Source organism: Cygnus olor, chromosome 7, assembly GCF_009769625.2.
Source record: "Cygnus olor isolate bCygOlo1 chromosome 7, bCygOlo1.pri.v2, whole genome shotgun sequence".
NCBI lineage: Eukaryota > Metazoa > Chordata > Aves > Anseriformes > Anatidae > Cygnus > Cygnus olor.
The window spans coordinates 22,055,240-22,081,443 of NC_049175.1; the positions used below are offsets into that span (position 1 = coordinate 22,055,240).

The 26,204-nt window shown below is 40.0% G+C and overlaps 1 protein-coding gene across 1 annotated transcript in view; it reads right to left on the bottom strand.

The window, feature by feature from the left end:
* Window positions 1-26,204, bottom strand: part of BLNK (B cell linker) — a 96,478-nt gene that overhangs the window by 42,168 nt on the left and 28,106 nt on the right. Inside the window, 1 exon segment of the mRNA XM_040563528.1 lies at window positions 24,962-25,008. Within this exon segment, the coding sequence (XP_040419462.1) occupies window positions 24,962-25,008 (47 nt within the window).

Below are 26,204 nucleotides of genomic sequence, written 5' to 3' on the forward strand. Positions count from 1 at the left end.
GCTACACCAGTGACTGAACAATTTTGTCTACATAGAAGGAAACTAAAGGTGATGTATATGCATAACTGATCTTGTGAAGAGTTTTGGTGCAAACCTAGACTCTACTCTTATGCTGCTACCTACATTAAACAAGAGCTCTTCAGAATGGTTTCAATATTACACAGCATCATTTTGTCCATATTGCTGTATTTTCACATACAACATATGTGGATCACAATTACACAAACACAGTTTGCTATAAACATCATCATAGGCAGGAAAATGCTATATAAGAATAATGTATAAATGTTTGGGTTTAAAAACAGTACAGCAGGATTCGGGATTTTTTTTCCCCTCCCCTAACAGTTTTTATTAGAAGGTTTATATATGAAGATTTATGTTTTTTAATAAACAAACAAACAAAGAGGGCAGCTTGGCAGACTGACAAAGATTGCTCCATGCAGAACAACACAGCCAGAAAGAAGGACAATAATGGAAAAAAAAAAAAAAAAGAGGAACAAATTTGAAAGGGATTGTTCTTATGAAATGCTTGCGCAGACAGAAAGGAAGAAATGAGGAAAAAAAATATAGATGGGGGTGGAGGCTATGCTATGCTGAAGCAAGGGCAGAGAGAGAGAAACAGCAGGAGGATTTGACAGAGGAAGTTGCACTGGGAGTGAAAGAATGGATTTTCTCTGTGGTATTTAGGGAAGTTTGCATTTTGTATCTCATTCCATTCCAAAGTCCAGAGGTGAGACAGATTCATGAACTGTTTAACTGAAAGCAAGAGGAAATAGAGATTACTCAGCTTCATCATTTAATCAAAACTCCATCTTTTGTAGGGCGAACTGGACCTAACAATCCCACAGAAAGAATTTGTATTTGTACTCAGCAGCACAGCAAATGTAGCTGGTGAGCTTGCTTTTCCCCGTTCCTGTGAATTTCAGCTTTAGAGGCTGCACGCAGTCAGCACTGCGACTTCACATTTAGTCAGGCCAAAACGTGTGCGCGCCACAAAAACCACTGCAGTGACTGTGTGCGGTAGCAAGTTTTCAGGGGAAACTGGAAGCTGAGAAAGAAGGCTGCTGGAGGTAGCAGTGGGTGGTGAAGACCTTCAAGGCCATTTCTGGCTGAGGGCCTAAGGGTAAAGGCAGCTAGGGCTCGTGCTAGAAAGAGAACAGAACAGCTAAGAGCAGAAGTGAGCGGGCCGTGACTCGTGGAGAAGAAATAGTGATGAGCAACTAGAAGAGGTCAGACTGGAAACATCTCAATGTGGAACAGTTCTCCTCATTTGGGCTCTTAGACTACTAAGCAGTATATAATTAACCCTGTACGCTTGCATAACTTTTCCTTTGAAGTGTATATAACTAAAAGAGGAGAAATATGTTAATGTTGGATGTGGACTCTGGTGCCCAACTCTGTCACAGGGAGACTGCTTTGAAACTCCCATTTCTTTCCATGGTTAATCTTTACTCTGATTCTGACAAACTACATTAAAATTTGACTTAAGGAAAAAAGGAGATTAAGTTTTTATTTGCTCCTATTCACTATTAACAAGAATTAATTGGAATTTCTGTAATAAAAACATTTTCTTACAGTGCAGAACTGATGTTCAGATGTTCCCAATTTATTCTCTCAAAAAGGAAATATTCCCTTTGTTAAAACATGCTATACATAGAAGACATCAGTTTACAATATAATATCATATTGCTCCCAAATGAGTTCATTTTCTGCTTATACCCTTTCAAGAGGAAACTACACCAAAAAGATCTTGTAGTAAAGAAAAGACCGAGTAGTTAAGAGCCAAGCTATCTCTATCCGTAGAAAATTAGCGAAGACCATAAATACCTTCAAACTTGATAGACAACTAACAGACATTCAGGCCTCAAGGAAACTTCTCTTGATTTTAATAGAATTAGGACTTAAACCCTCCTGTTTAGCAGGGGATGTTAAAACATAAGGATTGTGTTTGCATTGCAAATAAGCTGACGTATCCTACCCAAGAAAAAAAAAAAGTCAGTTGTCCCCCCCACTTGTTTTTCATTTGTCAGTTATGGGGAGATAGTGATTTTAGGTTTGGGGTGGTGGTTTTTTGGGTGGGGCAGGGAGGAACTGCTGCAATTTAATGAAGTTATTTCAAGTGAACAGGAAATTTTACTCTTGGAAACGTGATCTTTTTGCAGTCTGGAAGATGTTGGCTGTGTGACCTTCAGCAAGTGAAAGCATGTGGTACGCTTCTGCTTCATGCCATGGTTTGTCACTGCAGTGGGGATGGTAATGATGCCTTTGAAAAAGGCATTGTAATAAACAGCTGAAGGCAGCTGAGCGCAAAGAGGCATTATTAAGGTTTGTGGTCATAATAAAAAATGCAGCAAGTCTAAAGAGATGTTATAACAGAGTCATATATAGCAGCTACAAATTATTTACAGAACAGGAATCATAGGTGCATAGTCTAAGGAAGCTGAACCACAAAAGAGCCTGCAAGTTTGACGCTATATTGTTTGAGTTGCTAACTTCATGTTACCTTTGCCAACTATCATCCCTGATTATGAGTGCATCTATTTATGTATAATTTTATGCTTCAGACAAATATATTTTCTGAAATCAAGGCATACTAGATACTGCTATGTCAGCGTAGCATTGCTCATGTATTTCACTCCTCACTTTAGAAAACCATTCAAACTACCAAATTTTTGCATGCACCACATAAATTAATCTCATGATAAACAACCAACCCTGAAACTTCATGTTTTCCTGACTATATGAAAGCAATTAGAATAAACAGTGTATTCTGAGGGAATACTTCTATAATACTGTGCATACCTTGTAACAAACACTATATTAAAACAATAATGGAATTCTATGAAGTTCCAGCATTCCTATCAAACTGATATTTAAGTTAATTGAGTGACTTAACTGCAACTGCAAACAACGCTCATACTGCAACATGATAGTTAGAGGCACATAAGAACGCTCACACTTCTTATTGTTGCGATAAATGTGTTGAATATGTCAAGAACTCAGATCTAATGTAAGACTTGCTAATTCAATGAAAGACTGCATCTGTTCGGTTCAGATATGCCCATGGAGAACAGATGAGATTACTGAAGCCACATAATACCTACTTTTTCAGGTCTACACTTAAAAAATCAAAAGTTCTGCTCTCAAACACTGACTCAGCAGCAGTACTACTTTAATTTTTGCTGCTACAAAGCAGAAATTTTAAGAAAGCTGTCTTTAGAAAAGTATGTGAACTGTAATTACATCAGTTGAACCTATCCTTTGTAGAAAAGTTCTCTGCATTTACGTCTTGGCATATGGAGGAAGGCAGATTTTTAACATAACCTTTTCATTCATGTAACATTTGGTGGAAATTTTGAACCACACATGTATCTTCTTTGTAGGTAGGAGGCTATATTAGGAAGTCAACGGCAAAATCAACAAGTTGCAGAGTGCAAGCAGGCACAAGGCTGTTTCAAAGAAGAAAGCAATGGCTGCCACCATATTAAACTGATCTCTTCCTATATTTGCACGTCTCTTCTAAGTTTGCACTATGAACACAATCTCAAGCAAACTTCTGCCATAAGTTATTAAAATCCTCACGTTGTAGTAAGGTCAATGTAACCATGTATCCAGGTCTCTGTCTAATGGGGTATTTAAACATGTTTAAACTAAAGCATGCATGCATTTCCACTGCATGTAGTGAAAACACTCATGTTTGAGAAACGTGCACTGCTTGCACAACTAAGGTGAATTGGCAATAAGAAGGACAGAAAAAGTAGCTTTTAGTACTTCAAGATAATACAGGAAAGCGGAGCTACTTCCTCCTCTTCCTTATTTTACAATTTAAAAGCTTTGGTCAAGACAGAGTGTCAGCCCATGTAAAGATAGATGCAGAAGGGATGCAATGGCTGCCTTTCTGGTTTAAGGCTTTTGAATTGGTACACAAAGAAGCTGTGGACTATTATAACCCTCACGTGTAGGACCTTCTCTATATATTTGGAAGTAATTTTGTTTTTAGCCATGTTTTAAGCATTTGGAAGAGGTGCAGAGGGTACAGCTTTATCACAGAAAAGAACATTTTATTTCTTTAGGTACCAGTAACTATCTTGATGGCATCAAGTTTTCCATCCCTTCACTTAGCTTATTATCTTGAGATAGCTAAATGCAACCAGCATTAAGGCCTGCCACCATTTAAACCATTTGAAGTGATAAACTGCAGACAGTGAGAAAACTAACTGTCTTCTTCCCCGTCCATTGGGCCATCAAGAGACCTTGCCCCGGCTGTAGGATGCAGCCTGCCAGGATGAGGACTATAAGGGTCATCGCACCCCTACAAGTACACCCCAATATTTCAGCAGTACGGAGAGGGTGGAGAGCAAGAAATTCTGTTCCATCAAGACTAGTTTTACAAGGGAATATTTTAATTTGCATGAAGGCTTCTGGGGAGAGGGAGAGACACTTGTAAATGGTTTATGAATTAGTATTAAACGCTTAAATATGAGTAATTTTAGGAAAAAACACGTTTTCCAGTATTTCTTTATGGAAAAAGAAAAGGAAGAAGAAGAAAAGATGTTCCTATTTTAACCTTCATCTGAAACAGGACTTCTTTTAATTACTCAGGAAAAAAACGGCATTGTGAAAGAGCCTTGAGGTACCCGCTCCACCAGCACACAAGTCCAGCCACACTAAAAATACTTCAGTAATGGTCAGCTTCTGCTTTTTTTTTTTTTCTCTCAAACCCTGTATTTAAAGTTGTCCTCTTTCATTTAGGAGCATTTCCCGCTTTCCAGTTCCCTGTCTTCTACCCGTTCTTTCGAAGACTGGGAAATACCACAGGAACTTAACTGCGAAAGCCAACTTCATATGACACTCCAATTAAACCATTAAGCCATTAATCCATTTTTTCCCTATTTTGCATACAGCTCATACACCTTAGTGAGTCCAAGCCTGTTTTCTTAAACCTTTGCAAACAAACTTTTAAACCCTTTTCCTCTACTTTGCCGGCGAAGCAGCCACCACGTTATCCTCCACAGACCCGTCCTGCGCTTCCCCGCACGGCCGCGGCGAGGACCTGGTGTAACACCACGGCCTCTGCCCGTGCCCCTGTGTCCCTGTAACCCCCGTGTCCCTTTGTCCCCCCGATGCCCCTGTGCCCCCTCCAGCGCAGGACGCGGCTCCCCGCGACCCCGCCGCGCTCCCCACCTGCAGGTGCCCGGCAGCCCCGCTCCGCCCCACGCGTGGCGGGGTCCTTGGGGGTCCCAGCCCGTACCTGAGCTTCTCCCCGGCCGGCACGGCCAGCTTGTTCAGCTTCTCCATGCTCCGCGCTGTGCCAGCACCCGCCGGGACCCCCGGCTCAGCCGCCTCTGTCACCGCCACTCGGCACCTGCCGGCGCCGCCGCTTCCTCCTGCCGGGAGGGGAAAGGGCACGGCACGGCACGGCACGGCACGGCCACGCTCCCTGCCGGCACCCCGCTCCGTGCTCGGGGGAAACTTCCCTGCTAGGGGAACCTCGGCGGCTGGGCGCTGCAGACTCTTTCTCCCTGTCCCACCCGCAGGCGCAGGCAGAGGAGGGACCCGGTGCTCCCGGCCCGCCCCCGGCCCGGCCCGGCCCGCACAGGTGGCTGCGGCCGCGGCAGCCCAGGGTAATGCCTCTGGAAACGGGACGCGGCTCCCCCGCGCCTCCCCGCAGCCCCCTCCGTGTGTCCTGGGGGAGCGGCGGCTTGGCCTGGGAGGAAGGCGGTCCCGCAGTGCCTACAGCCGGGTTTGACAGCGGGTGCGGTTTCGATGAGCTCCAGCGGGCCGTGGCGGGGCCAGGGAAGCTGGCCGCAGCTGGGTGCTCAGCCCCGGGCTGGCCCCAGGGCTTGGCCAGGCTGCAGGGACCGCCGGAGACGCTGGGCTCCCCTCTCTGCTCCCCGCACCTCTCCCTGTGATGGCGTACCGGGTGCTGGCGTGCTGCCACAGGGACTTTTCCCTTCCCGAAGAGGCTGCAGCAAAACTAGAGAAGATCACCCAGTTGTCTCCATCCTTTTGAATATCACTGTCGGGAAAAAGAGATTTCTTCACCTGACTTCTTAAACAGCACACCCTCTATCAGCGCAGGGTGAGGCCGTTCCCACCCCAAATGTAGGTAGCTGGTCTGTGTTTAATGGCTCTGATACCTCTCAGCCCAGGCTTGGTCTTTTTTTCCCCTTTAAAGGTGAACTTATAAGTGGCAGTGTAAGCAGGTATTCATGCTTGGGCTTTATTCTGTAGTTCTGGTCGGCATTTTTTTTTTTAAGTTCTATGCCTTGTATAGTGTTGCCACTCTCTTCTTTCTGTATCTTTGGTCTCTTTCTGTATCTTTGGCTTAATCTACAAGCTAAGCCTGGTCCAGGTAGGAAAACTTTCTCTTCTTCCTCTTCTTTCATCTGCATCGTGTTAATATGTTTTGGCAAGTACTGTATGTTTTGAGGACACCAGAAGTTATTTCTTGGGGAGATTCTCATGACACTTAAGCCAGGTTTTCACGTGGATACATTAACTCCCTAGATTGTACTATGTTTCTTTTGTGAAAATGTAGTGGCAAAACATACTTTCCTGGCTAGTGCAGGTGACAGTGGGGAAACAGCCTGCCACAAGATTTATGTCTTTGATAACAGTATTGCTCTGATCTTGGCATGGATAATGTCTTTGATCTCTCAGCCTTTAACACAGGAATCAGAGGATATTTGCACACAGTATTTCTCAAGGGAGGGCCCTTAGTGAACAAATTACCCTTTTGGGGTGTCTTATAAAGTTGGGGTATTTCATAAAGGCTTTAAGTAATAACAGTCAAGTTGAATGTTATTTACTACACAAGTCTGTGGAATTCCACCCTGCATTACATCTGGTTATGAACTGGACACCTTTCCAAGTTTACTCTCAAAGTTATTTTTGAAATTAAGGTTGCACTCTGGCAATGTGAAGAAGCATTGTAAATCATTTGCAGTGTCACTTTACCTTTTGCTTATACAATCTTTCTGCTATATCTAGATATATATCAGGATACAGGCTTGCTTGTTAGGCCCTTAGACAACAGCTGGTTCTTACCTGACTCACAGAAATCCCAAACTATTTCCCTTTGAGATCTTTGGTGGCAGCCTATCATTCACACACTGCCCTGGTTTTGCCTTGTTTCTTCATGACTCATCAGTTTATGGGTTTAGTTTTAATGCTCTACAGTGCCCGGTGCAGAGAGCTTTCACTCTTGTCCTTGCAGCACTGCTCCTTTGAAGGAACTGATGCTGATGCCTCGTTCCCAGGGCAGTCCCTCAGCCTTCATCTCTTATCCTTGTGTCCATGTAGCCATGCAGTGAAATGGACTGGGGAAGAAGTCCTCTACAAATGATCTAGCAAAAAGTAACAAAAAAGGTGGTTTTAGCTGCAACCGCTTCTGGATATGGTTCAGTGCATAGGTGTTTGTGAGCATGCAGCAGAGGGTAGGAGGAATAGGGTGTGTGGCTGTTTAAACTGGTACGGCTGCCAAGAAGTTACTCCTAAGAATATCCCTATTGCACAAGACTTGTTCGTGAGATTTTGTGGTATCTGCCGCAGGGCCTGTCCATGGATCAGTATCTCAGCCAGCTTGTTTCTGCCATGCATACACATGGCCCAACACACATCTCTGCTTCACTTTAATATCTACAAGCTGCTTACAGAAAAACAAAAACAAAAACCAACCCTTTTCCTACTGCTCCCCCAGGGCTTGGCCATCTGAATGCTTATGGAGGGCACATCTTATTTCACTTTATAATCACTCCTACCAAGATGTACTGACACTTTCCAGGGGAGAAGAGTCCTGCCACAGAATTAGCAGAAGTCTCCAGTACCAGGTGATGTGGCCTAGGCTGGCTCCCTGCTCCTGCAGAACATGGCCAAAGAATAAATTAGACCGTTCCTCCCCAGAAAGCACGTACAGTATCCCCTAGTTATCTCAAACCCAAGGCACCTGAGAGGAGCAGTTTCTCCTGGCCACCTTGGAATATGCTTTTCCTGGGAAACCAATGGAGGGTCAAGTGCAAGTTAAGTCCTGAAATTAAGAGAAGGAAGCCACACTTCCCCAAATGTCAAAGGAAATTTTTCTAGCTACAGTGAAATTCCTCCTCTTCCCCAGTTTAAATGTATTCATGTGTCAAGAACCTTTGGATCTAAACAGTGTAGCCTTACCAGGAAATGGCTAGAGTCTGCTTAGCTGTTTCTGGTCTGCCTCCAAATCAGCCTATCTGGCCATCTATTCTTGTGCTCAGAAAGCTTATCAGGGCAGAACAAGATAGGACAGCCACTTGGGAAAAAAAATAAAGAGCACACCCAAACCTCTCCAAACAGCTGTAGGCTTCTTCTTTTGCCCAGCAGGTGGTTTCAGAGTCCAAACTTTGAGCTCATATTTAGACTGACCCTGTCTGTGGTCGAGAGGGTTTCTGTATAGTCCTTACAGAAACACTGTTTACTGCTAGTAAGGAGGAACACATAGACTGACCACTGGGACGGGGCAGTTCCTCCCTCCCTCCAGGGTTACTTGTTGCCCCCAAATAGTGAGGCGGGACTTCACTAGCCTCAGCTCCAGGAAATGACCTTCCTGCTTCTTCAGGAACCCTGGGAGGGCCTGGAGGCGGTAGCAGATTGGAGCCACGCAGTGAGCATAAAGTCATGCTATTTTTGTTGCTGTAACCCCAGCAACTGTCCATCTCTGACCTAATGTGTTCATTTGCAGAATGTCAAAGAGGAACTAACATTTGCTTTACCACGTGGATGTCATTTTGGCCATAACAGGGGTTAACATGAAACCCTCCTCCCCAGGCATGAGTGCTGGCAGAGGGGTGGTTGTTCTGAGGGATGTGTGTGCTACTACTGTGCTCCCTGGCACATCTGGGGCCAATGGGGGCAGTTGGGAGGCACAGCTGCCAACTTGCAAGTGCTGCTGGCCATTGAGATGTGGCCTGGCAGCCTGGACCAGCCTGTGCTGCCCAGCAGAGGTAAGGGGCAGGTCCCAGGGGCATGGGGGTGACAGTAGTGTCCCAGGTGAATAGGTTTTGATGTCTCATACGAAACTTTTTGCAGAAGTGTTCCTGCAGTAGTGGTCTTCTGGAGTTTTATTGTCCAAACTCTTCACCTAAAGGGCACTTTAATGTTTTAAGAACCTGCATTGTCATGGACTCTGCCATTTTTTGTGATTAGGTAGATAGTGGTACTTTAATTTTCCTGTGTATGGCTACAGATTTACAGGGTAAGTTCCTTGCACCATTACTCAACACAGGTAATGTAGGATTTGCCAGTAAATTCCCTTGGCAGGATGGTTCAGAGAATACGGATACTTTTTATTATTATTATTATTATTATTGATGCTCAAACTGCCTTTTAAATTTTTGGAAAGACCTTCTTAATGCTTGGAAGGATAATTTAAATGCCACTGACTGTTGCAACATCATTTCCTCATCACTGTAAGTGTTGTGGCTTAGTTTGGGTTTGTCTCTCTCATCCTCTCCCAATATGACTGTATTTCTCCTCTTATGACCATAAATAAAAAAAGATTTAAAAAAACAACATCTTTATCTTGTGTATTCAGAAACTAAAATGATTTTTTAACCTCTTCTGCTATTTTCTGCAGTTTATTTCTCCTGTTTCATTCCTTGTGCATTTTGCCTCACTGATGGCATGTTCTGGTTTCTATTTAAGACCTATCTTCTATTTAAGATGAGGTAATCAGGACATGGCCAAATCCAGACTCAGTGCAACAGGCTGAGACTGTATCGTCTTTGACCTTCAGTTGGTCAAAATTTGTTGCAAATTGACAGATATTTCCTGTTTACTCCAGGCTCCAGTTTCCTATACTCTATTGTACCTTGAGTACCTCAGGTAGTGTGTCCAGTTTTGGGCACCACAATAAAGAAGGGCATAAAACTACTAGAGTGTGGCCAAAGGAGGGCAAGAAATATGGTGAATGTTCTAAAGGGCAAGACGTAAGAAGAGTGTCTGAGGTCACTTGGTTTGTTCAGCCCAGGGCAGAGGAGGGTGAGGGGAGGCCTCATGGTGGCCTGCAGCTTCCTCATGAGGGGAGTGGAGGGGCAGGCACTGAGCTCTGCTCCCTGGGGACAGCAACAGGACCTGAGGGAACGGCATGGAGCTGTGTCGTGTGAGGCTCAGGTTGGATATCAGGAAAAAATTCTTCACTGAGAGGGTGGCTGGAAACTGGTACAGGCTCTCCAGTGAAAGTGGCAATGGCACCGAGCCTGTCAGAGTTCAAGAAATGTTTGGACAACTCCCCCAGAAGTTGGGCCCGATGATTCTTGTGGGATTCCTCCTTCCAACTCAGGATATTTTGTGATTCTATGATTGTTAAGATCATTTGTGGTTAAAGATTTGTCTGAAGCATTTGAGTCCTTGGTAAGTGGTGTTCCTAGATCAGAACAAGTACCTCCCTATAGGGCTAACGGAGAAACCGTTAGGCAAAAGCCAGAGTTTGAGTACTATCACTGACAACAGCGGTAGTTTTTCTTGACTGAAAGTTTCTGTTTGACTCCTTCAATGACTTTTTTTTTCTTTCTTTTTTTTTTTTTTCTTTCTGATTTCCACTGAAATTAATGCTGTCTACTTCAATTCCTGCCAGTATGTGGTTTGTATGATGATTTGGGTTTTGTCAGGGATTCCTGCTGAAGCTACTGATATCGGTAGTAGACACATTAGAATATTAAATATTTTATAACATATCAGCTGTACATATCTTACTTTTAAGTTCATAAACTTACTTTTAGGAAGACCATTCATGTTGTTATCTTCATGTGGATTACGGATTATGACTATCTTTAGCCTAGGGAATCTAGGAGCCTATTTGAGTTCCTGATCTGGGTTGGCAGCTGAAGCTGTGAAGCTGAACACAATGGGGTGTTGCTCAGAGATGTAACAGCATCTTCCCATAGCCTTGTCTGCATGACAAGAAAGCCTAGGAATATGTCCCAGGCAGGAGCTGTAGCACACTGGACAGGTGGGCAATCAGGCTGTGTGAAAAGTCCAAGCCAGTATATTCATACAGCTTTGCATGGAAGCTGCCATTTTTAAACATCTAAGATTTCACATAGTTAAAATAACGAGCTGAGGCTTATAAATTATGTAGCATAAAAAAATGAGCATTAAGAAGGTGAATAAAAAGAACTGCAAATAGATTAATTTTAGACATCCATTTGAAAGAAATCTTCTTTATATTTATTTTTATTTGTAATGCTTTGAGGAGCCAGTGCTGCATCAAAGAATCTCAACGAGCTATGCATGACTATTTCAAGAGGAAGCTATTTTTTACAGGTTACATTAATGCTCACAGACACAGTCTAGTGCCTTCAATGTATATAAAACAGCTGAGAAACATGATTTGATGTAAGCAATCAGTTTGATAATAAGGTTTCAATTTTATCTGTACCATGACCATATAAGACTCATGTTTTCTCTCAGTCATGCTAGAAACCTATTTCTTAACCCTTTCCCAATTAGTAAAATCTTGTCTCCAACATTAATGGAGAAGATCATACCAGACAATATTCTTAGAAATACTCAGGAGTCAACAATGGAACTTCTCATTATAGGAAAGAGTTTTTTAGGTGGATTTCATGCGTTGACCTGTCCTGCTAAGAAGCTAGTATATTTGCTCATTTTGACTTTTACACTTCTGGGGAATGTGGAAAACCAGAATTTGCACGTTCTACTCTTTAAAGGACAGCTTTTTGATCTTTTGCTTGGTTTTTCCCTCAGGAAGTTCTGACTAAAGAGCAACCATATAAGATTTTCTGAGAAATATGGAAAATAACTGAAAATCTAATTCAGAATATCTGCCTGGTTTTACTGTTCTGAGGTTATAATATTTAATGTAGCTTAGAGTTACTTCTCCTTACCTATATCTATTTGCTATCTCAGTTCTCTCTTAGACTGATAATTGCTTCAAAAAGAGTGTTTATTCGTGTGTAAAGACCTCTATTTAAAAATTGAGTCTACTGCTTGAGCTCTCTGACGTTTTGCTACTATTGGGATAGCACTAAAGGTGAGAGTTCCAAACATTGAAACAGTGTAATGTGGATGTAAAGGCAGACACTAGTAGGAATTTGGCTTAGTCAGTCTGCATTCACATGCAAGTCAGAAAATAATTACTACAGTTCAGTTTTTTAAGGCTGTGGAAGTTAAGTGAAAGTAGCCCAAATTGCTCCCACCTCTGTCTGAATTGGAAAATAGCCCAAATTCATACCACCTGAATCTGAACTGGCATCTGTAGCAATGTTGCAGGCTTTAATTTTTGGTAAAGGCCTGATATTTGAAGTATTCTGTACATATTTGATCTATTCTGCTTTCAGAATATCCTTAGGAAGCCGTGCCATCAATGTGCTATGGAGACAGCAAACGAGTGAAGGGGAAATGTGCTGTTAGCACTGGCCTGTCACATGCTGCCTGGGTGGGTTTTGTGCTTGATCATCTGGGTCTGAATGCAAACATGTGGTACTTGATACTGTGCCAAAAGTGCACTCAAACCCTATTGTTTAAAAGTGTGCCAATTTAGATATAGTTTTGTTTCCCCTCTATTTCTATTTCAGTTGATAGCACTGCCTACTTAAGCTACCGTTCAGTGTCCCATAGCTGGTGTTTGGAAACCATGAGTTTATGGAACATGATTCCTCATGACTTTCTATGTATTTACAACTTACTGATTGCTACAATCAGGTGAACACACTGCTGTTTCATGTTTAAAATAATACATCTCTGTTTTTCCCAAGCATTGCTTTCAGGTTCTCACTAACTAGTCTATTTGAATGATTTTATTTTTACTTTTTCCACTTCCAAGATGCATTTGAGCTCTTTTAAACTAGAAAACATTGCTTCTTGTACTGGAAAAGATACACATAGGCATTTAGTTGTGTCTTAGCAGATGAGAGGAAGGTACATTTCTGTCCCAAGGATTTTTAAATAATACTCATTTTCAGAAATTTTAGTTTCTTCACTATGGGTCAAATGGCTCAATGACACAGCATTAATTTTGGAAGACTCCTAGCAACTGCTGTAGAAATTTTAAAGCTTTAATCTGTTATCACTTTGGATAGTAACTACTGAAGTTGTTCAAATAGTTATAGTAGTAGATGATGCGTTTGAAAATGCAACTATAAATTTAATTGAAAGGGATTTGGGTTTGTCTTTAGGCTCACTAGAGGAAACAGGCAGTACACGCGGGCTTGTCCTATGGGGTAGGCAAAGATGTGAAAACAGTAAATTTAGTAGGATTTTCTCGTGAGGGGGCTTCCGAGCAAATTTATTTTAGCACCTGCAGAAAAAATGTGTTTTATTTCCCTGGGGACAAACCCGCTGTGTAAAAAGCTGCACTTCTGCTTTTCAGTTTTACCGTCATCTGTTCCACATGCACACAGAAATACAAAACTTGCTCCTTCAGACAGACTAATTATTTAATGGTAAACTAAAAGTGTTGGAGGCCAGATTGCCTTGGAGGCAGTGACCTGTGCTGGAGCCATTTGACAGCTATGGAGGAGAAAAGTGCCTCCGAAGAGTAGTGCTGCTGCTTGGTCTGCAAATCTTACCCTTTCCAACCTTAACAAGTGACTGCAATCCAGATATTCATAACTGGCTAGCTTTCACCTAGTTTTGAGTGTCACCAGGGAAGTGAAGCTGCAGTGGCATGGGCTTATTTGAAACCTGGCAAGTCCTTCCTTCAAGAGCATCAGTCCGAACTCAGACATGCAGTGGTCTAAATACACTTGCATCTCTGCTGACAAAAATCACTCCATATACTCACACAGACAAGAAGTTGCATAAAACTTCAAAATGAAAGGAATATCTGAAAATGAGGTTATTTCTATATGGCAATGATAATGTTCACACCTCTCATGATGCCTTCAGCACCTGGAAGATGCTGAAAAAACGGCGGTTTTTAAACCACTTTTCTCCTGCACTGGCCTGTAATACATACAGCCAGGTAAAATGGTTGAAGCATCTCTTCTCTGGAACAAGTTGGTAGTCTGCACTGCTTTACTGACCATAATAATCCCTGTCTGAGCATTATCTCATTCTTGCTTAGAAACAGTTGTTTTTTGCCTGTTTGTTTGTTTGTTTGCTTTGGTCTTTTCTATGTTCATGCATTTCCATCACCTTAAGGCTGCTCCCTTCTGTTTCTTGGATAACTGGGAATTATCCCCTACTAGAACACTGTGCTCTGGGAGCAATAATGTCACTGAACAGAAATAGCTCCAAAAATTCTTCTGACACAGAAGTATTATGGAATTGAAATATTGCCTTCAAAAAAAGACACTGAAGTTATCAAGAGGATGGAGGACTTTCTAAAGAAAGAAAATATCTTATTAATTAAAAAGTAGCAAACTACTATGTGAAATAACAATATACTAATATTTTATCAATGACAGTGTTATGTGGCTTTGACATGAGATGGAGGGTCTAATAGAATACTGTTTTCTGTGGAGAAAAATTGCTCAGACTTATAACTCTAGCCATGAAATTTGTCTGTTAATCTGACTGCAAATTTTGTGAATTGTTGTAATATGTTCACATGGTAACTTTTATTGCATTAAGACCACAAAACAGTAGCAGAGGAGTAGGAGTGGCATACTATAGTAGAGTGAGTTCTTATTCTTTATGTATCTTATTTTGAAGAATTAGTTGTACACCATTTAAAAGAATTATTTCATAAGTTTGAGGTCATAAGAGCGTGCATTGTTGTACTCTCAGAGTACACTGAGAGAAAAAAAAAACAAACTACATTTAGTAGCAAACACTGGGTTTCAGAATAACTGTTTCTAGTGTTTTTGGTCATCCCTTCAGATTCAAAATCTGAGGAGAGAATGTGGGGAGAAGTGAAAGAGGAAAGAAAATTTGATAGAAGTCTACGTTTAAAGAGACATGTATTTAAATTTGACTATTCATTGTATTGCAGATAGTCATGTTAATAAACATTTATCTCTTTTCATTATTTGTTGTTTTAATAAAGAACAAGAAGGTTACTACACTGAGAAAATTAAAATATAAAAATATTTGGGGATTAAAGAAAATTTCTGACTGGGTAGTTTAGAAATAATATATGTAAGTGATAGTTTAGTGAGGTTCTTCTTTGCTGAACATTAGTGAATTTTAACAACATCTGCAGCATGGACTTGGGTACCTAAATGTTCTGTGTGTTGTAGAGCTCAGCCTGGAATATAAGAATGATATGCATTTGAAGTTGTCCTGTTCACTATTGCTACAGTAATTTTGAGCTAGGAATATGTATATGAACAGACTGATGAATAAAAGTTAAGATTCCTAACTACTATTTGTAATTTGAAACTCTTGACAAGGAATATATTATTTTTATGGCTTATACTATAACATTTTCATGTCAGTTAGCAAATAGAAAGGCAATAGTGTTATAATAGAATGTTCCAGGGGGAAATAACAATTTTTAAAGTAATTCTTCCTTAAGGATTGTGATTTATTTCAAGCTTAAGCCATACTTGAGGTCTGCTAACTCTTACCGTCCTGTTCACTGGAGAATTTCCCCTTTTATGGAAAAGACTTTTTTTCCATAAAAGTATCATGAGCTTCTAAAGAAATTATAGTGTTTTTGTTTGTTTGTTGTTTATTATTATTATTATTCCTGATGGAACTGATACCACCAAGACTTATTAAAGATCAAAGTGTATATTTATTTGTTTCAGCATTTTCCATTGGGGTGTTTTAACAGCTTAATACAGTGACATACTGGTTATACACGTGTATGCAGAGGCAACCACTCACACCCATTTGCCTCATTCTTCTTCCTTAGGCCACTGGTGCTGTCTAATGCCACAAATGTCATATGAGTTAGACCTTTGATCTGATCCAGGTTTGATTTACTTTAAATTGAAGTAAGCCAATATACAAGAATACTAGAGTAGAAAGGGATGTCATAATAGAAAAGCAAAATTTTGAGAGTGTTATAGGAGAAATGCTAAGCCTGCCCAGGTATCTGCTGGAGCTATGCCATGGTTGTAAATGAACAACACTTCAAGTCTGTACAGAAAGTGGGGTTTTCCCAGACTGTGGTGTTCCATCCAACAGGTATAGCAATAGATACAGGTTTGTCTTTGATACATATATTTCTTTCAGAGTGTATTTCAGCCTATTTATTTGTAAGCTATGCATAGACAAAAAATAAATAAGAGAGATCCTTGGTGGGTAAACATTTAGATATGAATCATTTCTTAAACGTTATTTGTATTTGTAATCTAAAAGGAATATAGCTGATAATTCATGCTGACATTTCAACAACCCTGTTACTTCCGTGATCTTGAACAATATTACCTATTCATTACAGCAACAACATGGATGTGCCTTGTATTTCCTTGTATTTCTTCAGAGAATTGCCTGAAGCCAAAGGAATGAGATAAGGAAGATATATACTGATAAATTTAATTAATTATATCACTTAGATCAGGTGTTTATGAGAGGATCTGATGACTTTTATGAAATGTATGGTAAGGCAAATTAACTGAAATAGTTTTCAGGTTATTGTGAAAATTCTGTGAGCTTTCTAAAATAATAAAAAGCTGTGAAACTGGACAGTAAGGAACTAAATAGGAGAAATGACAGAGCTGTGGTAGCAGGTGGCTGGGGAAACTGAAGTGGCAGAAGAAACCGAGACCTAATGCTCTGTCAAGGATGTCATGGGAGGCTGCCTAAAATGTGTAATAGAATCAGGAAAGGAGAATGGAAACTAGGAAAAATAATACAAGAAATGTAAAATATCTAAAAGGTTTGTATTTTTTCTCTCCAGAACACCGGACTATTAGGAACATAAGGAGCTTGTCAGACATTGAAAAATCAGGCATAGCTTGTTTTAAGAACAAAATAAAATATTTTTTAAGACAGATTCAATATTTACCGTTTCATTACCATTTTAACAGTACTCTTAGCCCAGACCGAGACAGCTTTGGGCAGGAGATTGTGCTGCCTCCCAGCTTAGGAGAATGTCCCTTCCCTCTGTCCTCCTGAAGGTAAATAAAATGACCTGAAAGAGCTGATCTGAATAGTCCTAAATTGTAACACGCTGCAGGGAAGGTTGTACTACTGTATAGAGACTGGCTGTAGTCTGGCCTTAAAAGACTTCACCTCTTCAAGAAATCACAGCATATCTGAATTTTACTTCTAAGAATTGTAAACAAGCATCAAGAGCATAACGTCAAGGTGTGTTTACACTGTGTGGTGGAGTACGGTGCCAGGGCTGGTAACAACTGAGCAATCTCTGAAACAAGACACAGACAAGGCACTTCAGGTCACATGCAGTGTCCAGCAATGCTGCTTTCCTGCTTTGGCAGCCAAGCAGCTTCTCTGCTTTATGCTGGCTCCTTTGCTGGCCTATGCAAGTGTACAGATGCTCTGAAAAACAGAAAGTTAGAGAAAACCAGCTTGGAGGTGGTCTGGGAATCTGAATCTGACTTTTCTTTCTAAAATCTGCACTTTAAATATGTGCAGTATGGTGCTGTCTGTATTTAGGTGGCTACAGGTGATCTACCCACAGAGGCTCTCTGATGCTATGAATCAAGAGCTGAAGGGGTGTTAACACCATCCACCATGTAGATATGCATGAGGACCATCATGCCAGTGTCCATGCTGTTTCTATGGTAAGTTTTTATTCCCCACCTTGATGTTGCTGTTGGAAATGGAGTTTAAGAGGAAGGTGCTAGTAAAGAGGTATATATTTACATGATTTCTAAGTTTGTTTGGGGCAAATAGAAATATATGTATTTTTTGGGCAAATTGAATTATTCTATGGGTTGCCACCTGTAGCTGTGCAGGCGGTTGGGTTTCAGGTCTTGAATTTATGTTGCATAAAGGGCTGCTGTGGCACTCCTACCAATTGCACTTCAGCTTCTGCCAGGCCAGCTGTACAGAACTGACCTTCCTGAAGCTGTTTCAAGTGACTGGTTACAGGCACCAACTGTCTGACTTGCAGCTGCAACAGGCCCTCCTGTCCCTAACTTCTCCTTGCAGCTCATCTTGCAACTTCTCTGCTCTGCTTATCTAGCTGACTCCATTTTACCACATTGCAGTTTTCATGGCTTAGCATCGTATCTCAGCTTTCAACCTGACCTCTTTTCATTTCTGAATTCATAAAATGCTGAATGAAGGGGTTTAGTATGTTCCTTCGTTATCTTAGACATAGTGCATGTCCTGCCATCGAGCACAAACATAAAAACTGGTGAATTAAGCTCTGCATGTTTATACAAAAGCAGAAAAAGGTTATATTTTCACTTGTTTTCACAGAGGCTAGTCTAAAGCAAGAAGAATGAAATGTCTCTCCTGCAGCGAGCATATGTGTTGATAACACACTGTATATTAAATGTTGTATTTCTTTCAAAAAATGAGAGGACTCTGTTTAGAGACTTGGAGCAGAATGAGCCAGGACATCTGTTCTGTTTTCTGCGCAGTATTTGAGCTGGGGCACATGTGGAATTCTGTTAAAATGAGATTATAAATTAATAGTTCTTCACACTTCATTGCTTGAATGAGCCAGAAGTTATTTTCTTCTGAAATTTGAGTCCCAGGTGCAGCACTTTCTGACTACCAAATATGATTTTCTAAAAGGGAAGAAAGACCAGTGAATCGAAACTACAACAACCTGTTCTCTGTGGTCTGAGTACAGCCTTGTAATAGAGAAAAGCAAAGCAAATCAACTGACAGGGGGGAAGAAAAAGATCCTGTCCAGACGCATGACAATATTGAAGAACCGGTTTGTGAGTCAGGCACCAGCTTCTGTTCCTGGTTCTGCTTCTGGCTCTGTATACAAACATAAGAAGCTTGTTTGGGTCTCTGTCATGAAAAGGTGACCTCTAACTTTTTTCTTGTTTTCTGATACCCACCTCAAGTTGCTCTGTGACTGATACCTTATTGCTATATAGGCTGGTCGAGAGTACTAATGAAGATAAACGTTTCTACTTTCACTACGGTTTAGTGAGGTTGAGCTGACTGTCACAGAGCTGGGCTCCCCTACAGCTGGACCAACTTATGCTTTTTTCTTCAGAGGTTGACCCACTCTTACTCTTCAAAGAGGATTAATAGACATCTAGTTTTATTTAGCAATAATCTGTCACATCTTTATCAAAAAGTCTGTGATATAGGTTGCTTAACATCCCTAAAAATGAGCATAGTGTTTCCAATATTAAAGAAATACTTCTATAATGTTATTGTAATCCCTTCAGAAACATCATTCCATAGACAGCTGGACAACATGGTAAGGCACCATGAAGGGAGATTGGCCAAAGTTTACTAATTAAAATTTTCTAATTTAGAAGTTGTGCTGAGCAGGCTCTAGAAAAGAGAGTAATGGAAAACCATGGTAAAGGAAATGGAAAATATGGTAAAACTTTTCTGGAAGATTGGATTGGGTTTCCTTGGTGCTAAGAAAAATGCCCAGTTACAGATTCACAGGACTGGAATTTGTCTGTCTGTGTTCTCCTGATTAGGTACTTGACATGAACTGGGCAGCTGAGATTGGGAAGGTGCTGTGGTTAGACTGTGGTCTCAGGTTCAAATCCATGCTGCCTATGATGGTGCCACAAAGCTTTCAATGTTATGATATTAATATTCCCATTCTTTCACTGTTAAGTTTTGGCAAAACACTTCAAAAATTATTTCAGAATAACAGTTTTGTCTGGCTTTGGATACAAGACAGCATGCTGAACAGTCTAATTACAAGAGCACAAGTGACCTTTCTAGAAGACCTTGGTACACAACCTGCTGTGAGGGGGTCTTCCTTCTCAGAGAACTGGTGTCATGCAAGTCTTGGTTGCTCATGGCAGGATGGAAGAGAACCTGCTGTAATGCAAGTGTCTGTTGCCCCCTTTCTGCTGCAGGAGGAGTGTAATACTCTCTGCTTCTGTAAATATTTGATGCCTGAGTAGACTTTTGTCAAACATGCAGTATTTAGTCTTTTTCTAAATAATAGATAAAAATATGGTTTAATGTCAAATTCATATATGTATGTCCACATACTATATATTTTATATGTAAATGCTTTTTTTTTTTTTTTTTTTTGAGTGTATATGTTTTCTGTGACACTAGAGTGGTTAGGTACTGGAAACCTTTTTTGGTCTCTTTTAGATACTTTTTTTTTTTTTTTTTTTTTTTTTTTTGGTGAATAGGTATTTTCTGTATTTGCAGCCCTGGCCTTTTTCAGTCAGGGAGCAACTGGAGATCTTTAATGTGGCATTTAAGCTACACCAAGAACTATGGAAAACAAGGAACTAGATCTACCTGTTTAGACATAAAACATTCGACCTGAGTTAGCACTAGTATTTAAAGGCAAAAGAGTAATTAAAAATCCACGATGGTATATCCCAAGGAGAGGGTCAAACCTTTTATGACTACTAAGTATTGGGGTAGAAGTCATCTACCACCAATGTTTTTTCATCTGGAAGCTTTCTCTGGGGTGGGGAAAATCCAAATGTAGAAGGCCACGAGATTTTTGTACTGCTGTATCTCACTTAAAGAGACAGCAAAAGCTCTCTGTATCAGGGAAAGCCCAGTTCTGACAGAAATCTCATGGATTTTATTAGTATTAGTCTTCTAATATTAAATTCTTTGATTAGGCAAAGTAATCCATAGAAATAAAAACATAGGAGCAAGAAACTGAAATATTTCAAAGTGAAACTGAAAGTGTGATGTTGCACACCCTACTTTTATTAACTAGGACTACATTTAATTATAATATCAGTAACCCCCACTTCCCTCAAAAAAGAGGATTAGAAAATTATTGACGTCATTCTAATTTCACATTGCACCCTGTTAGAAGCCCATTATTTTATTTCTTGACTTTCCTTTTGTTTTATTCTTAAGCTTAACTATTGCCTTAAAGTTTGTGCCTCCAATTTTCTTGTGTTTTTAAAGAGAAGTAAAATTGTAACAGATGAAAATACATTTTACATGCAAGCATTTGAAACAGTGATTCTAGCTAGAAGCATGGACAACAGGTTAAAAATGCTCTCAAGTGTCTGACTAGACAGTGGAACAAAGATGTGTAAAATCTCTGTCATGAGCAGATCCAAATTAGTGCTGCCAGCAGAGGCCTCTTTGCCCTTTGGACTGTTGGCACCTTTCATGGCCTGCCAGCCTGTCTGTCTGGCAGCCGCAGCGATGGTAATATTGGGTACTGCTTGAGCTGTTATCTCCACAGTATCCTGATGTCCTCAGTGCATGCACCTCTCATGGCCCTGTGGCATCACTGCTTGTGAATGGGGCCTTGGAAAGCAATTTGTGGCTTTCACCTGCCGTGCAGTTTTACAGTTTTTCCTACTATTTTAAGTAAGAACATCACAACTCTTGATGCTTTCCCCTTATAGTACCCCTGTGAGATAGGGAAATACTATTATTTCTGTTCTGCAGGTGGGAAAGGAAGCAGGGAATGCTAAAATAATTTTCTTGGTTTTACTTAGGAAATCTGTAGCAAAGCAAGGTCTCAAACCACATCTATCAGATCCAGGTTTAGTTATTATTAGACACCCTTACTGCTAAAGATTTTGCCTTGTGAACTCTCTCTTGAGCCAGCTACAAATGGGGTAGGAGGGGAGCCAGGCTTTTGTAGCTGGTGCATTGGCCTGGAGCAAGGGTGAGTAACTTGTTCATGGAATTTAAAGGCTGATAGCTGTAAAAAGAATCTGAAAAGTGATTTTTCCACACTACGTTGTTTGTCTTCCTTAATGAATAAATAAAAGAAGGCAGGTGTAGGAGGGAAGATGAAAATGAAGTGAAAGCGCAATGTTTCTTGTCCTTGCAGTTTGAATTATGCAAGTGCATACATTTCAGGAGGAACATCTCAGAATTACAAGGTACTTTCTTGATATGTAACGTCTCTTACAATTCAGAGTTTATTCATATGTGTCAAAAAATGAGATTTCCTTGTCTTGGAAGGCAAGGATGAAATATTTCAGTGTGGAGTTATCACATTAAAAAATTATGAACAAATGAAAAATAGATGTTAGAAAGTAATCTAGAAATCAGTCAACTATATGACATTTACTTAATTCTCGAACAGCGATTTTTTTTTCTGCACATACTATAAATTCCTGGTAAAATAAACAAGTAATATTTTTTGACAGCATTGATAATTGGCAGATGTTTATTTCAAGAAAAGGAATTCAAATGTTGCCCACATAATAATTAAACGAAGCTTATAATTATGTGTTCCTTATTCACAGTTCACCCAAGACCTTCCAGAACTGTATGTCAATATATACAAATGATAAACTCAAGTCTTGACAACATCAAGACATCATCTTGACATGTTTGATTTGCTGGTGAAGATTTCTCATTTGCCTCACAAACTGACACATGTTTTAGGGAGAGCTGATTTTGTGATGAAAGATTTCATCCTGGCTTTGCGAAACTGTTCAAAACAGTTTTCAACTGAGCAAAATTCATTTTGAGCTTAGTTTAAGATGTATTTCTAATCACATCAGCTGTAAAAGATGCTTTTTAATTTCATGGGCCCTGGGAAAGTGAAACTTGAGTAAGCTGAGAGTGTTGTGAAACAACTTGTGCATAAACATCTCATACAGTAAGTCTTGGACTATCTATAATGAGGTCACTGAGCTATAATTATGTTGTTTCTTCAAGATGTGTTCAAATTATGGATGTATATCACTGATATACACTGTATATATATATATTTTTTTTCCCTCCGCTTTCTTTTCCCCCGGGAAAATAAGTATAATACTGACTAGAGGGAAAAGAGACTTTCATTGAATTAGTGGAGGTATTCAGTGCAGGAGTCAGAGAATTGTATCTGTGTGTGGATGCACATTGCTCCTGGTACAGTTGTGGGCTCTCCCAGCAGAATGTAGAACAACTGCATGTCTTAATTTGTAAAGTATTTATAGCCTTCTAGATTCAAAATCTTTCTTATGAAGAACATAAAGTTCTTAAGAACATCAAGAACATCTTAAGAAGAGAACATCAAGTGTTGCACTAGTGAGAGCTAGGATGGGGAAGGGGGGGCACTCCAGAAGAACCAGCTTCTGCCTAATGAAGCCCCAGGAAAAAAGTTTTATACCAGGCAAAGACCTGAAGCTCTGGTTATGTGAGGAGGAAAAAGGATTTTGGTCTTGACTTGTCTGGCAATTGCTGTTTTCTTGTTTATCTGTCCTTAGTGTTCTGGTCTGTTGTGGAGTACCTGCAGTATGTACAGATTTGAACAGACTTGTTGATCTGGCTCAGGTAGATCAATGCAGATCTTCTCCAGCTAAAACATGCAAACTGTTTGCATGCTAGAAACTGGCAATTTTTGCGATAGCAGTTAGTAAGATGTAATAGCAGCAGATCTTATAGTGAAATGGTGCTAGGGACCCGACATGCACTCTATGACAGGAGTTTATTACTTTGGACTGGACCTGCTCTGGTCTTTTGTTGATTTGACAGCAGAATTCTTATTACAAAACACCCTTGTTATTCCCATTGACATTTTCAGAAGTCAAAGCCTGAAAGCTCACATCAGTACAAGCTCAGCTCTTGGTCTTGGTTCAGTAGATTTCTGTGGGCCCCAATATTGTAGAAGTCATGTATATCACAGAAACAGAGGTCACATCCTTGGTTGACTTTATATGCATGTTCTCTACCTTTCCTATCAAAATGACATCCTGTTAGACTCAATTACCTCATCAGAAACTCCTCTCGCATTTTCCTTATCCCTCTAGTTAATTAGTAAAACACACCCAGAAGAATATTAACTTATACTCTCATTAAATTCTTACCAATAGGAATATGATTTTAATGGGTAAAAAGCCTCCAAGTTCCTCTAGATTCTTACCAATAGAGTGGGATTTGGAAAACAATTCTTGTTTTGTAAATAGATTTCATGTTTTCTCAGCAAAGAAAAAGTTGCTATGGGGAATAATAACAGCCATTAAGTGAAATAGAGCAACTCACTCCCTGTTAAACCAAATGCTTCCCAGTTTGTTTGGCTCATATAGGAAACTCCCTAATATTATTTCCTGTGCAGCAATACAAAAGAAATAATATACTTGAACATTAAGGCTATCCTAAATGGATTCGATTTTTCACAAACTATACGAATGAAGTTCATATCTGTTATACCTGTATTTGCTTACTTAGTATTTTATTAAAATGATAAGTATTAACAAGAAACTGTCTATAAATATGGCAGTAAATTTATAGACAAAAATGCATCACCCATGTATATAAAGATCTTTCACTCAATTCCCACAAGCTGTTAGTAGCAGTAGCTTTTGATTATTGACATCTGCATCCGGTATTATTGGGTAAATCAGACTTTTAAATCTTATTATTGGAATTCAGAACCAGATAATATTTAAGAAGGTATTCTGAATGGACAATAGAGTCTTCAGTGTTTTAGGGTTAGACTCTGTGTTTTTTTTTTAACTCCTTGGAGCATTAAGGTATTTGGGTAAGCAGTTATTGTTCTGGCACTAGTCAGTAATACTGTATACAGCACTGTATGATGCCCTTCCTGTGATATCCCAGTCATTTCACTGGCCTGATTTTTACCTCTCAAAAGTTTCAATCTTCAGAATTTTCAATATAACATCTACATCCAGACTTCCAAGTTCTCTGTCAGTTAAATTGGTATCTCGGCAGTAGATGAGCCAATTCTAAAAATTTCACTCCATGCTCTGTACAAGAGAAGAGCTTACATATTCCAGAAATAGTTGAACTTGTACTTCCTAACATTGTCTCTGTTTGTTTTGGGAGGACTATCACCCTGCAGCTGCTGTAGAAAAGACTTTCTTGTCAGCTGATTCGGACAACAGTTCTTGTAAACCATCCAGCATATTTATCCTGAGCAAGTTCCAGCCCAATCAATTAAAGTCCTTTACATGAACAAGTTTCAAATCACAGTTTTCCTTAATTATTAGCAGAGAAATTGTCAGAGTACAATGGAGCATTAGCTATTTCATGGGGAAACAGATGAGAAACTTACGGCTGATGCATTATTTTGAATCGACTCAGCTCATAATCCGATAAATTCTGAAAAGAGAAAAAACACATTTTGCATTTTAAATAAAGTTATATTTAATTGAAACCACTCCATGAGGTGAATTACAGGACACTTTTAAAAGTGAACTGAGCAAAGACCTAAAAATAGTTTTCAGTTTTGTAGTTACATGGTTGTCTTATCTTGGTTAATGCTTAACTTTTTATTACTCACTCCTTGTAACGTTTCTGGAAAACAGGTAGCACACACTGTATTGTTAAACTGGAATTTAACTGGGCATGTGGCAGATTAACTTATGCTGGTTAATGAATCATTCAAAAAGCGATAAGCAAGCCGCTTTATATAGTCTCTTTCCATCTCCACCATAGAGTTTTTTTGGGGGCTGTTACTGAAATCAGCAGATTAGCACAGCAGTGGCTGGCTGGAAGATTACTTTAACAATGGTTGGGAGACTATGAAGTCACCCACCTTTTGGTCTGCTCTTGTGCTAGGCTTCTGCATGACTCTTCAACCCATGAAAAACTGGGGATGAAAAATAGAAGCATTTTTTGTGTGTCACATACAGTACTGCGTAGAGACCCAATCTAGTGCTGAGCAAACTAACTCAGATACAGGAAACAGTTTGGCCAAATTGTTTCAGTACTTTGTGTAGCTCCAAATGTTTCTCACCTCCACATGTAAGTGTAGGCATGGTGCTACTAAGGCAGCAGAAGTACTTCTGATGTTCACGCCAGTGCGCAACTTGCAGCTGAGCTTCTTATGTTGGACTTCTAAGCTAGTCTAGCCAGACCAAGAGTGTAATTGCATAGTTTCAGTCCAGAAACGTTGTACTAATGCTAAGATATTGTCTTTCTCAACATAGATTTCAACTGTAAACATGTCCTTTTAATAGATGGAATTATAACCCTCCTCCTATACTTTGTGTCAGGAAGAGGAAATCAGTTTTTGTTGATGTTGTTTCCTGAGACTCCCTAGATGCAGCTACAGAGGATGTGAATCTCTGAAAATGATGCTTTCCAGTGACTTCAGTGATACCGAGTTCATTGTACTTTGATTGATGTTAGCCCAGCTCTATCTCTTTTTTTCTGAATAATCTCCAGCCATCAGTTCCATTCCAAACTCTTTTGACTTTTCCCTCACCATCACATCAACATGATAGATGAGTTTGTATTGAGCATGCAAAGCAAGACACTGATAACTGTATGAGACAAGGAGATCAAGAGGAGAA